General features: G+C 52.9%; 1 protein-coding gene and 1 non-coding gene across 11 annotated transcripts in view; one reads left to right on the top strand and one right to left on the bottom strand.

Moving 5' to 3' along the window:
• The window catches only part of DNM2 (dynamin 2), a 94,987-nt gene that overhangs the window by 41,437 nt on the left and 40,191 nt on the right, over positions 1-13,359 (top strand). For all 10 annotated transcript variants that reach the window (XM_033854318.2, XM_033854319.2, XM_073801894.1 and 7 more), the window contains 4 exons: positions 5,606-5,755; positions 7,119-7,322; positions 9,892-9,990; positions 11,602-11,762. In XM_033854318.2, the coding sequence (XP_033710209.1) occupies positions 5,606-5,755; positions 7,119-7,322; positions 9,892-9,990; positions 11,602-11,762 (614 nt within the window). The remainder of the gene's footprint in view (positions 1-5,605; positions 5,756-7,118; positions 7,323-9,891; positions 9,991-11,601; positions 11,763-13,359) is intronic.
• On the bottom strand, positions 430-502 carry TRNAG-UCC (transfer RNA glycine (anticodon UCC)). Its single transcript has one exon. It is a non-coding gene; the product is annotated as a tRNA-Gly (tRNA).

Here is a 13,359-nt window from a genome sequence, read left to right as displayed (position 1 = left end):
CTTTTTCTAGTTGCGGCAAGCGGGGGCTCCTCTTCATTGTGGGCACATGCTTCTCGTTGCAGTGGCTTCTTTTGTTTCGGAGCACGGGCTCTAGGCGTGTGGGCTTCAGTAGTTGTGGCACACGGGCTCAGTAGTTGTGGCTTGTGGTCTCTAGAGTGCAGGCTCAGTAGTTGTGGCGCACGGGCTTAGTTGCTCTGCGGCACGTGGGATCTTCCCGGACCAGGGCTCAAACCCGTGTCCCCTGCATTGGCAGGTGGATTCTTAACCACTGCGCCACCAGGGAAGCCCCCGTATTCTTAAAGATATCCAGTAAATGTTTTCTTCTTAATACACATCTCTCCTATCTTTTTCTTCTTTCTATATCCTTGGTCCTTTTTCTTTTTTCTTTTTTTTGGGGGGGGGCGCGCCACTCGGCTTATGGGATCTTAGTTCCCCGACCAGGGCTTGAACCCGGGCCCCCTGCAGTGGAAGCACAGAGTCCTAACCACTGGACCACCAGGGAAGTCCTGAGGGCACCTTCTTGAAGGGCATGCCTGGGAGATGCCCGAGGCGGGGTGTTGGCTACTGAACACAATGGGGACCCACATGGGAGTCATGGGGTGGGGGAAGTCCTCCTACACTTTGGCACCTAATGCTTTGTAACAGGCCACCTAGTAATTAAGTTTTATTAAGCAGTTACTATGCACCAGGCACCGTGGAGTACAAAGACCAAAACCAAGTCCCTCGCAGTCCCTTCTTGCAGCTCTGACTTTAGCAGGGGACACACAAGCACAAGGTGGGTCAGTGTGAGGAGTGCCGCGAAGGGCCGGCTGGTCTGGGTGGGCCTCCCCAAGCAGCGTTGTTTAGAGCCAAGACCTGAAGGAGGCAGGGAACAAGTCCTGGGCGGAGGGCAGAACCTCCTTTTAGAAAAAAACTGCAAGTGCGTTCACTGACCCCATGGGACGCGGGTGGGATGCCCTGCAGTGGCTAAGGGTGGCTGGCTCTTCGGAGTTGGCAGCTCAGCTGCTCGCCGAGGGCCCGCTTTATCCTTGACTCCTGCTGTGCCCTGGGCTGGTCCCGTGGAGCCTCCGGGGACTGATCACATGTGGCTGGCCCTCCTTCCAGGGAAGCCTGCTGCCGGGCTCCAGTGGGGTGCCTGTGTGGCCGTCGAAATGCTGTGGCAGGGCCCAGGGACCTGAGGGACTGGCTTTGTTATCTGAGCACAAGGAAAGGAAGGTTTGAAAACGCTGCAGCTGCTCTGGGGATGGATGCAGCGGGGTCCGGGGACCAGGGCAGGCAGAGCTGGTGGTGGCTCGACCTGGGCTGCTGGGGATGAGTTGAGAGGGCGCTCTCCAGGCATTGCAGGCCCGTAGCTCAGCCTCAAGGCCCCTGAATTATTCTTTGAGACCGTACATCGTTAAAAAAAATCACCTCCCCCATCCAAGCACTTACAGGGCTGTGGAAACCCAGGCTAAACACTCCGCCTATTTTTCTTTTTTTTTTTTCTTTTCTTTTTTTGGCGGTACGCAGGCCTCTCACTGCTGTGGCCTCTCCCGTTGCGGAGCACAGGTTCCGGACGCGCAGGCTCAGCGGCCATGGCTCACGGGCCCAGCTGCTCCGCGGCATGCGGGATCTTCCCGGACCGGGGCACGAACCCGCGTCCCCTGCATCAGCAGGCAGACTCTCAACCACTGCGCCACCAGGGAAGCCCATGTCATATTTTAATTTTCCTCACGGGGAAACTGAGACACAGAGGGGGAGCCTGGCCAGTGGGCATCCCCCCCACCTTCTCTCCATCTCCTGTAGACTCCCCTGTGTCCAGAGCATCCTCAGGGCATGGGGAAAGGTGTCCACTTCAGAAAGATCACGCGGCCGTGAGGTAGGCCAGGGCTGAGTCGGGCAGGCCGCCCCTCCAGGAGACGCCTCCTAGTTCCTGGTACGTTGAGTCTCTCTTCTGAGCGCCTCTGGCACTTGCTGTGACATGCTTGTGCCGAGTCCATCTTCCTCGTCAGACCAGGACCCTGGCTCTGGGCTGGACCTGTGCCGTCAAGAAGTGCATTGGGAAGGAGGGAGGGAGGGGGAGATAGCAGGTGGTCCCATCAGACCCTGTTCCTGTCTAGTCTCCCGTACATCCAGCTTGGTGGCCGTGGTGGTGCTGGGCCACCTCACGGAAGCTGGAGCAGGGACCATGCTACCTTTCCGGCAGTCATTTTAGTTGTAAACGTAATTACAGCGCACCTACTGTGTGCTCAGAGTACTGTGCCCCGGGGACACAGAACAACACAGATTCAGATCCCTGCCCCGTGGGGCGGACCTTCTCCTGGGGATCAGAGAAAATACATAGGCTGACCAGGTAAACCATATTAGAAGGTGGCAGGTACTTGGACGATCCTAAGGAAGGGAAGGGGGAAAGAGACTGAGGAGGTTTGTCATCTCACTTTGGGGTCAGAGCAGGCCTCATGGAGAAGGAGAGGTGACATTCAAGCAGAAACCTAGAGGGGGAGAGGGAGGGACCCGTAAGGGTATCTGTAGGTAGAGAGAAGAGTCAGTGCAAAGGCCCTGAGGCAGGAGTGGAGGGCTTGGAGTGTGAGAAACCAGGCAAGCCAGTGTAGCTGGAGGGGAGGGAGTTGGGGTCAGAAGCTGGGGGGAAGGAAATTTTATAGTGACATGTGGTGAAGACTTCAGCTCTTTTTTTGGGGGTGGGGGGCCGCACCGTGTGGCTTGTGGGATCTTAGTTCCCAGACCGGGGATCGAACCTGCACCCTTTGCATTGGAAGCGCGGAATCTTCACCCCTGGACCACCAGGGAAGTCCCAAGACTGGCTTTTATTGGGGTGAGGTGGGAGCTGTGGAGGGTTTCAAGGAGCAGAGGCTGAGGTCTGGCTTTAAGAGGGTCAGTGCTTGTGGGCGGAGAGGAAGGAGGGTTGGCAGAACCTTTCTTAGTTGGTATGAGCCTGGAATCTAGCCCATGGTTCCAAAGTGACGAGGAGCCCAGTAAAGAAGGCAGGTTGTGAGGGATGGGCCTGGCGGAATCCTTGACCTTCCTGTTAGGCACAGAGGGTATGGCTTCTGCTGTCCACTGACCCTCTGGGGAAGAAGTTGTGGCTCTCCAGCACCATCTCCTGCACATCTTTCAGTCACACAAAGGCACAAAGGGTCTGGCAGAAGGGAAGGCTGCCACACACACTAGGCTCTGGGAGGCTACAGCTGGCAGGTCCTGGTCCCATGAACACAATCCAGGGTGACCTGGCTCTGCCAGGGGAGGAGGTCCAAGATGCACAGTGGGGTTCCAGGTGGCATGGAGTCAGGGAAGGCTCCCTGGAAGAGGCAACAGGCAGGCCGGCCTGGCAGGGCAGAGGTTTGCAAGGGACAGGGCGTGTCCTGGTCCGCAGCCCCTTTCCCATCCTCCATTCCCCTGCACTCTAGGAAGGGGGATGGTACCTTGCAAGTGCTGAGCCCAGGGCCTTGAGCTGGAAGAGAGCTGAGGTTTTCTGTGTGGGTTGGAGGACGTTCCATTTTTGGTGGCTGCTGCAGGAAGAGCAGTGGAGTATTTCCTCTTGTCCCTGTGGAGGGCTGGAGCACGACCGTCCTTGGGAACTGGGTCAGCTGAAGGGGTTGGGGTGGTTGGTCCTGTACCCTCCAGCCAGCGTCTTCATTGCCTTGCTCCCGAGTGGCCAGCGCCCACATTGGGTAAGATCCTCAGTGATCTGAGCGCGGAGTCCCCCTGACCCCCGCAGCAGAGGTTAGAGAGGTGAAGAGCCTGTCTGTGGCCTCACAGAGGCCATGTGACTCGAGAGCCGCCATCTGGAGACAGATTATCTGAACTCCAAATCCCAGCTCCGCCACTGAGCTTGAGCCAGCTTGTGTCACCTCTCTGGCCTCAGTTTCCCTGTCTGTGATATGGGCATTATGGAGGTGCCTACCTGCTAAGGTGCTCACTTGTGAGGAGCAAATGGGACCACATGCAGGGCCTGGCCAGAGCAAGCAAGGCCTGACTGTTGGCCATAGTTTGTTTGGTTATGGTGATGGGATGGCGAACCTCTTTGCATTCATTTCTGTCTGCTGTGTTCCACGTCTGGGTAGAGATTCCTCACCTGCCTGGCCTTTCTCTGTCTCAGGGGTCTTTCTCCCTCCTTTCTTCTGCTGCAGCTGATGGTAACACTGTGCTGTGATTTATGTAGCCAGGTCTCCTCCTGGTGGACATTGAGGCAATTTCTAGTCTTTTACCGTGAGAAACAGCGCTACAACGCTGTTTGCAACATCTTTGCATCTCTGCCATGGACCAGTTCTTTAGGCTGTTTGCCAGTGAGACTTACTTCCCTCTTTTTAGCATCACTTGCAGGAGCCATGCTCTCTGGGCCTAGAAGGTCCCCCATCCCCAACATATACTGTGAAAATTCAAACGCATGGAAAAGTCAGGAATTGTACAGCGAATGCCTGTAGACTCAGCACCTGTGTCCTGCGATGAACGTTTTTTCTTCCTGCTTTATCCACATTGTGCTTTGGATTTCTCTGCCTTGATGATAGGACCAGCACTGTCGTTAGTCACTTTTATTTCCCTTCATCTCAGTGTCAGTAACGGCTTTCAGACACCCCGGGCTCAGAAGGCCTGAAGAAGCCAGAAAACTTTTCTCTTGAGGGGTTCACGTCTAGGTTGGGGGGCCCCATGAACAGCCAGGAGGGGAGGAGGGGCAGCGAGATGGGCTTTGGTGAGGCCAGTGGTGCTGCCTGTTCCCCATCCTGTGCGGGTGCCTTGGGGAAGGAGGACAGTGAGTCCCAGGGACATGCACCGGGGATCTCACCTGGCTAGAGGGAGCTGGCGGCTCAGGACCCCACCAGGGCAGCGGCTTGCGGCCCTTTTGACTGAGATTCTGCATCACGACCCAGGACCATCTCATGTAATATAAAACCGAAGCAGAAGCTTCGTCAAACGTACATCACTGCACTCTGGGTGATGCATGCTTATCCTTCGTATCCTGTTCATCAGAAAAAAAGGATAAGTGCTGGTCACATCCACCTGTTGGTTGTTGTCTTTTGTTTTTTGTGGGGTTTTTTTTGTTTTGTTTTTGCTGTACGCGGGCCTCACTGCTGTGGCCTCTGCTGTTGGCCACAGCATGGCCTCACTGCTGTTGTGGAGCGCAGGCTCCGGACGCGCAGACTCAGCGGCCATGGCTCACGGGCCCAGCCGCTCCGCGGCATGTGGGATCTTCCCGGACCGGGGCACGAACCCGTGTCCCCTGCATCGGCAGGCGGACTCTTAACCACTGCAGCACCAGGGAAAGCCCTTTGTTTTGGTTTTGATTTTTTTTTATACTCATAATATGTCATGACGTGTTGTTTTGCAAAATGTTTCATGAAAATGTCCGTTCCACAGAGTCAGGATTTTTGCCAGTTTTGTACCTTGTGGAATCCCTGAGGTCTAGAAGGGGGGCATGGTCTATAGGAGGGCCCCCCTCAAATACTTGTCAAGAGAATTAATCTGTTGCTCCCCAGATTCCTGGAAGGCCTGTAACTGATTCTTCACTTGCTCTGCTTGGCAAAGCACCTGTCCCAGAAGGCCCTCTGTTCCCCCACGCACAGCGAGACCGCTTCTCTTTCTCATTTGAGCATCTTTCTTCCCTCTTCAGAATATGCCGAGTTTTTGCACTGCAAGTCCAAAAAGTTTACAGACTTTGATGAAGTCCGGCAGGAGATTGAAGCCGAGACCGACAGGGTCACGGGGACCAACAAAGGCATCTCCCCAGTGCCCATCAACCTGCGGGTCTACTCACCACACGGTAGGCAACAGGGACCCCTCACATACGGGGGCAGCGGAAGGCGGGTCGGGTCGGCCTCACTCTCAAGAATATGGCCCCTCCCATTTCTCTTTACACACAACACAGCCCTCTGGATCCGTATCTTCCCACGTCTGATCTCAGCTCTAAGAAAAACAGCATGCCAGGGAGACTGTCAGGAATGGTGGAGTCTGGGGTGAATTGCAGCTCGTACGCTCCTTTTAAAGGGGCAGCCACGGCTCGGCTCCCAGGTGAATGGTGGCCACACAGTGATGCCAGCCCAAGGCAGCCAGGTCTTCTGGTTCTTCAAGAGGAGCCAGAGAGCCAGATTTTTCTGCATAACGTCCCGATTTTAAAACTGCATCATTTAAACAAAGCAAGCAGCCTGTAGCCATGTATACCCTCTGACCCAGAGGCATGGATTGCTAACTTAAATGGTATTTGGTGAATATCGCAGCTGACTCCTAACACCTCAGTATGGGTTCTTTGTGATGCGTTTATTTATTTATTTATTGGCCGGGCCATGTGGCTTGCAGGATATTACTTCCCCAACCAGGGATTGAACCCACGCCTTCGGCAGTGAAAGCGCAGAGTTCTAACCACTGGACCGCCAGGGAATTCCCAGTTTATTTATTTTTGAACAAATGATGCCTGTACATGGCTCATATTCAAGTTATAAAAGGGTATATCCAGCGAAAACCTACCTTGCCCCCCCAAATTACAAATATATTTCATGTTCTTGAAATGATACATCATGCCTATGTGGGCAGTTATGAACATGTATGTATATATTGTGTATGTGTGTTTCACAACTTTTACTCAAATCGTAGCATGGTATAAAAGTCGTTGATGCCTCTTTTTTGTATGAGTGCATCTCAAGAGTGTGTTTCTTACCGGAGTATCATCTTTTTGTTTTTAATAGTTCCTTGGTATTGGCTGAATCGATGGGCTGAAATTTATTCAGCCATTGAGAATAATTCTAGTCTGCAAACGCAAATGTCCAGATTTAAAACTGTGTCGCTGATAATAACTGTAAATGGAGTATAACCTTAAAAAATTGTGAATCACTATATTATATACCTGTAACTTATATAATATTGTATTTCAACTATATTTCAGTAAAAAAAAGTAGTCACTTCATTAAAGAAACAAAGTTGTCTCACTGAAATAGAGTACAGGAGGGTGTCTGTAAGATGGGATTCCTAGGAGGGAGTTATGGGGTCAAAAGGTGGGATCCAGTTGGAGCGCAGGAGAAATCCTGAGGCCTGACCCCCAGCACTTGGAGAAGTGGGCCAGGTCCCTGCAGGGCTGTGCGTGCCTCCCTTGCCCTGGCTCTGACAGCCTCTCCCTCTGCTTTCCCTCCCAGTGTTGAACCTGACCCTCATCGACCTCCCGGGCATCACCAAGGTGCCTGTGGGGGACCAGCCCCCAGACATTGAGTACCAGATCAAGGACATGATCCTGCAGTTCATCAGCCGGGAGAGCAGCCTCATCCTCGCCGTGACGCCCGCCAACATGGACCTGGCCAACTCGGATGCCCTCAAGCTGGCCAAGGAGGTCGACCCCCAAGGTACCCCCCCGAGCCCCACGGCAGCAGCTCCCTCTTCCCGGCGCCTTGGAGCATCACGACTTGCCCCACATCCTCGATTCCACGTCACTGGCATTCTCTTTGGCGCACAGCCTCCCCAGGAAAAGGCCTGGGACACAGAATTTCCCATGAGGGCCAGCAGTTCCGGGAGGCATCCCTTGGGAGGCCAGTGTGTGGCAGTTGGCATTGCTCCTTGGAAAGCTGGTCCCTGCTTCGCCTGTGCAGAAAGCTAGTCCAGGGGGGTGGGAAGAGGGCAGCCCTCCTTGGACACAGATGCGAGTCCAAATCCCACCTCTAGAAGTTCCTCTTCCTCCCTGAGGTTTGGTCCCTCCTGTCGAAATGGCAACAGCGGTCCTAACTTGTAGAGCTGTCAAGAGGACTGGAGGTCTCTCCATCACTGTTCGGGGGGTCTGGCAGGGAAGATGAAAGGATGACGAGTTAATGAAGCCAGTTGGGGCAGGAGAGAGTGGTGGAGACTGGGGCATCTCTGGCCCAGGGCCTTCGTTCAGTAAATGTCAGTTAAGCCCCGGCTACATGCCAGGCTCTGTTTCGGCCTTGGGAACCCGGCACGGGACAAAGTTGAGAGGGGCCCCCTGCCACCAGCGAGCTGATATTCCAGTGGGAGCGACAGAATCCCCCACTGGAAATAAGCAAGTGGAATAACTTCTGGTAGTGGTAAGCACTGGATGGAAATAGAACCCACTGAGAGAGGCTGGGGTGGAAGGGGGTGCAGTCACAGGCCTCTGAAGATGTGAGGTTCTGGGCAAGATCAGAATGAGAAAAAGAGGCAAAACCCAGGAAAATGGACAGTGGGTGCTAAAGAGCAGGGGTGCCCAGGACACAGCAGGGGGGCCGGTGTGGCCAGAGCAGAGTGAGCTAAAGGGAGGGCGCGGGAGCGAGGGCTGAGAGGGGCCAGGGCCAGTCGAGCAGGCCCCATGGACTGCGGTGGGGAGCTGGGTGTGCTCTGAGAGCGGCGGGGGGTTAGCAGAGTACGACACATACCGAAATACATTCTCCAAATTGTCCGCTGACTGCCTGGATCCCACAGTGTTTTGGAAGGAGTTGGGGACCAGTGTGGAGTTGGGGGAGACAGGCTCTGTTGCTCACGCTCCCTAGTTTGTAGGCCTGGGGGACAGTCGGCGAAGGGGGCTCCTTTCCCGCCGGGACTGTGAGCTCCTCAAAGCTCAGGGCTCTGGCAGCTCTTCCCCAGGGTCATCCAGGTGTGCTTTCCTGGGTGGGGCCACCCCTGCCCACAGCGCCCCGCTCAAGCCTTCCTGTCCCCCTAGTCCAGTCCCAGGAAATAGTGTGTGACCGTGACTGCAGAGGCTAGATCAGGCAGTGAGGATGTGTGCTTGAAAACAGTTAAGTGAACTTGATGCTGGCATTCTTCCAGAAAAAAGTGGCTTTCTAACTTTGAAAGTATTCCTGATAATTATCCCCAAAATGTCACCATTGTAAAATGTAGGACCTAACATGTGACGGCTCCTCTCCCCCTGCAGATACTGGTGGCCACACTTGGCAAATATTCTTTCAGAGTTTGTTCTTCCACGTAAAGTTACATTTTTAGAAATGGGATGGTCTTTCCTTATTTTTCTGTAGTGGTGTGTGTTTGCCTATTACCACAGGGACATAGGTCCATAGCCATCCACCATGCAGCCCACTGCTGTCTTTGTTTTGTTCTTGAACATTTGGGTTGTTTCTGAGCTTTTAGGAACAGTGCTTCAGTGAGATTGGACATTTCTAATAAAGTAGATGCCCCCAGACCCCCTCCCCAGTCATATCTCTCTACCTTGGGCTGCCTCTACCCTCCCCAAGCTTTGTGGGTGCTTGCACACACGCGCGCGCACACACACACACACACACACACACACACACACACACACACACACACACACACACACACACACACACACACACACACACACACACACACACACACACACACACACACACACACACACACACACACACACACACACACACACACACACACACACACACACACACCATGCATGGCTAGAACAGAGGGGCCCTAAGGCACCAGCATGGGCAGTTGATCGATCTGCAGGGTTCCCTCGATTCTGGGCAACTTGGGACGAAGAGGAATTCCATGGGGTGGTTTCCAGTGTGGAATTTTGGCCATTCAGATGAGAGGTAACCCTAGAAAGAATTGTCACGGGTTAGTGTGTTACGTTGCATGCCACTCAGCACAGCATGGAGATTCTGACCTGGGGTCCAAGTTCGATGAGGTTGCCCCCTGATGCTGCAGCAAGACACCGTCGCTGGTCGTACCAGTGATGACGGTAGCCAGCATTTATTGATTGAACATTGGCCACATGCCAGGTTTATCCTCATGGACGACCCCCTGAGATTGGTGCGTTACTGCCTTCATTTGACATGAGGGAAACTAGGGTCCAGGCAGGTGATGTTATGGTTTGTCCCAGGTCACATGGCCTGGAAGTGGGGGGATCCAGCTGGGCCCCAGGTGGCCCGGGGTCGCCAGCCCGTGCTCCTTCCTCATGGTGCCCTCTGACCTCTGTGCTCTTTTCAGGCCTGCGGACCATCGGCGTCATCACCAAGCTCGACCTAATGGACGAAGGCACTGACGCCAGGGACATCCTGGAGAACAAGCTGCTCCCCTTGAGAAGAGGTGCGGCCCGGGAGGGCCTGGGAGCTACAGGGCAGGGGAGGGCAGGCAAGATGGGTGGGCTCGAGCAGCAGGAGAGCTGGTGCACCTTTGCTTTTGGAAAATGATTTGTTTTTGTTATCTTTACTGAAACCCCAGCAAATGCTCACAGATACATTCACCATCCCATTTCCCCACTGCCCAGAAGTAACTGCTTTTCTGTTCCATTGTAGAGCCTTTCTTCTTTTTTTCTGCCCGAGTGAACACAGGTAGCTTTTTCTTCTGATTTGCGTGCATTTTTCAGTTACACAGTGAATGCCTACTCACTTTGGCAACAGAAAACAAGTGTCCAGAAGAAGGAAACAAATCATCCACAGCGCAGCTTGTCCCCCTATTTAATACTCTGTGGTTCTCCTTCCCAGGAGTTCCCGAGGGTTTGTAACTTTTCTTAATGTTCAATACTTGCTTTCAAACATTCTCTCGAGTGGAGAGAAAAGTGCAAGGAGAACCACTGGCCCAGCCTCGCTGCTAATCACATACAGCTAACCTTCAATGTCCCCAATATCCTCTCCTGTTGTTCTTTCCTCCCTTGGGGGATCACGAAGCAAATCCTAGGCATCCTATCATTTGACACATAAATACCTACGATTCTGTTCAAACAGCTCCTCCTCCGACCCCTTTATCTGTACTGCTTCACTTGGGATCTGGCCATTGTAGTTCCCTATAAACCAGTCATTTGATCTAGACAGAGGCTGATGAGGCTCGTGTTTAAGTTTAGTTTCAGATATTCTGACAAGAGTAGCCCAAGTATTTTTATTTTCAGTAAAATGAGAATAGCAAACATGTATTAAGTACCTGTTACATATCAGGCACGGTTCTGCACTGTTGGTGTGGAAGAACCCATTTAATCCCCGTAACAATCCAATGCAGTGTCTCTGTGCTCATCCCCATTTTATGGATGAAGAAACGGAGGCACCGAGAGGCTAAATCCCTTGCCCCAGCTCGCAAAGCTGGCAGGTGGCGGAGCTGGTTTGGAACGCCAGCTCTCCAGCGCCACACCGCCTGGTGACCTGCTTTTCCATTTCACTTAGCAAAATAGCAGAATGTGTCCCTGTGAACATTCCCTTGAAGGCGAATACTCTTCAAGATGACTGTAAAAGCTCCCGTGGGGTCCCTCCTATGGGGGTACATGGACCATTACTCAGACCCCATTTGTTGGACGCTTAGGTTGGTTCCTGTTTTTCACTGTGGCACAGTGTAGAATAGGTATTAATATCCAGCAAGATTAGCTGTCCCCCATTGCCCTTAATTTTGAAGGTTTTTTTTTCCGTTTCTAAAGCTCGGATTGTGGAATTCATCTTCTCCAGAGCTTTTCTCTGTCCAGCCTCTCACACCATGCTGAATATAACTTCTTCCTCCAAACACTTGGCGTTGCTTTTCAGGACTGTACTCGGTGTTTGCATTCCCCGTGTTGCTTCTGAGTAATGCGTATGGCTTGTCACCTCCTCTGTGAGTGACTTATAGGGCAAGATCCATGTCTACACCCGCACACTGCCCGGTCCCGTGGAAAAAAGGGGACATCTGGGCTCCTTGGCTTGCCTGGCACTGCCCTGACCTGACCCTCTCTCCCCACAGGCTACATTGGCGTGGTGAACCGCAGCCAGAAGGACATTGAGGGCAAGAAGGACATCCGCGCAGCGCTGGCGGCAGAGAGGAAGTTCTTCCTCTCCCACCCGGCCTACCGGCACATGGCAGACCGCATGGGCACCCCACACCTGCAGAAGACTCTGAATCAGGTACGGCAAGTGTTTTGTGCAGTTGCTCAGGCTGCGCACTGCACAACAGCTGCCATGCACAGCGCCATTGGCCTTGGTCTAGAGCAGCACTTGTTTTAGCAAAATGGGTTCAGTGAACATTTGACTCAGGGCCTGGAGAAGAGTGGGTGTTCAGTAAGTCTGTACTGGTACTCTTACTACCATCACTACTATTGTTACCATTATTTTATTTTTATTTTTTAAAAAAATTTTATTGAGGTATATAGTCGCTTTACAATGTTGGGTTAATTTCTGCTGTACAGCAAAGTGGTTCAGTTATACATATATATATTCTTTTTCATATTCTTTTCCATTATGGTCTGTCACAGGATATTGACTACAGTTCCCTGGGCTATACAGTAGGACCCTGTTGTTTATTACCATTATTTTAATTACCACCGTAATTACTTAGTCACGTACCCAGAAGTTTGCATACAGTTCCTGACACTGATGACCTGGGTTACGAATGCCTCGCCTGAACCAACACCGGGTGGCTAGCAGCGCTCGACAGTAGCCAAGTGGGAGGACTTCGGAGTCTGGCCTTCCTTGGTGCAAAGCCCAGCCCCGCCTCTCCGAGCCTCCCCGACCATCAGGCGGGAATCATCCGCATCCCTGCCCCCAGGGCTGGCGTCTGCTCCATGAAATGCAGCACAGAGCAAATGCCAGCAACTCTGGTATCTCACTGCTTTTCTAGTGTTATTTTTTCCCACAGGTAGTATATTCACAGGGCTCATAAAAAAACCCAGTGTTTATAAGTATATAGTGGGGGGGCTTCCCTGGTGGCGCAGTGGTTGAGAGTCCGCCTGCCGATGCAGGGGACACGGGTTCGTGCCCCGGTCCGGGAGGATCCCACATGCCGCGGAGCGGCTGGGCCCGTGAGCCATGGCCGCTGAGCCTGCGCGTCCGGAGCCTGTTGCTCCGCAACGGGAGAGGCCACAACAGTGAGAGGCCCGCGTACCGCAAAAAAAAAAAAAAGTATATAGTGAAGCACCCCCATCTGCCCCTGCTTCCCACCCCTAGGGCACCACTGTTAACACCACCTGAGTTTCTTTCTGTTCATAAAAGCAAAAAGGACTTTTGAGAATCACATTTCTCTTTCTTGCATAGTCATGGATAACCGCCCCTTGGTTTTTGTTTTTTTTTTTTTTTTGCTCAGCAGTATCTCCTGGAGCTCTGTCCCTACAGAAAAAGCTTCCTCACTCTTTTTCGTGGCCCTGTAGTAGTCCCTGAACACATGGGTCTTAGTCTGTTTAAGCAGGCTCTTTTTGGAAGGCTGGTTTCTGATGTTCCTAGTCAGTAAAAGGCTGCTGTTTAGTAACATCGTTTTGCATGTGTGCCACTTTCTACGAGAGTAAAATCCCTAATGTGGGATTATGTAGCTATATCTTAGCAGGCAGTGTGGTCCTTAGTGGCCCCGGGGTTACGAGGAATTCCCCCTCAGTGCTATATGGTAGCATCTCGGATGGGGCAGGGCCCGACAGCCTGAGTCCTTCATGACTGCAGTGGGACACAGTGGCAACGTGGGAGCTGGGCCCTGTCCTTAGGGAAGGGATGTTTCTAATTGGGGGCACCAGGTGGG

Source organism: Tursiops truncatus, chromosome 3, assembly GCF_011762595.2.
Source record: "Tursiops truncatus isolate mTurTru1 chromosome 3, mTurTru1.mat.Y, whole genome shotgun sequence".
Taxonomy (NCBI): domain Eukaryota; kingdom Metazoa; phylum Chordata; class Mammalia; order Artiodactyla; family Delphinidae; genus Tursiops; species Tursiops truncatus.
Note: the sequence above shows the minus strand (reverse complement) of the source record. Positions and strands in the feature narration are given on the sequence as shown.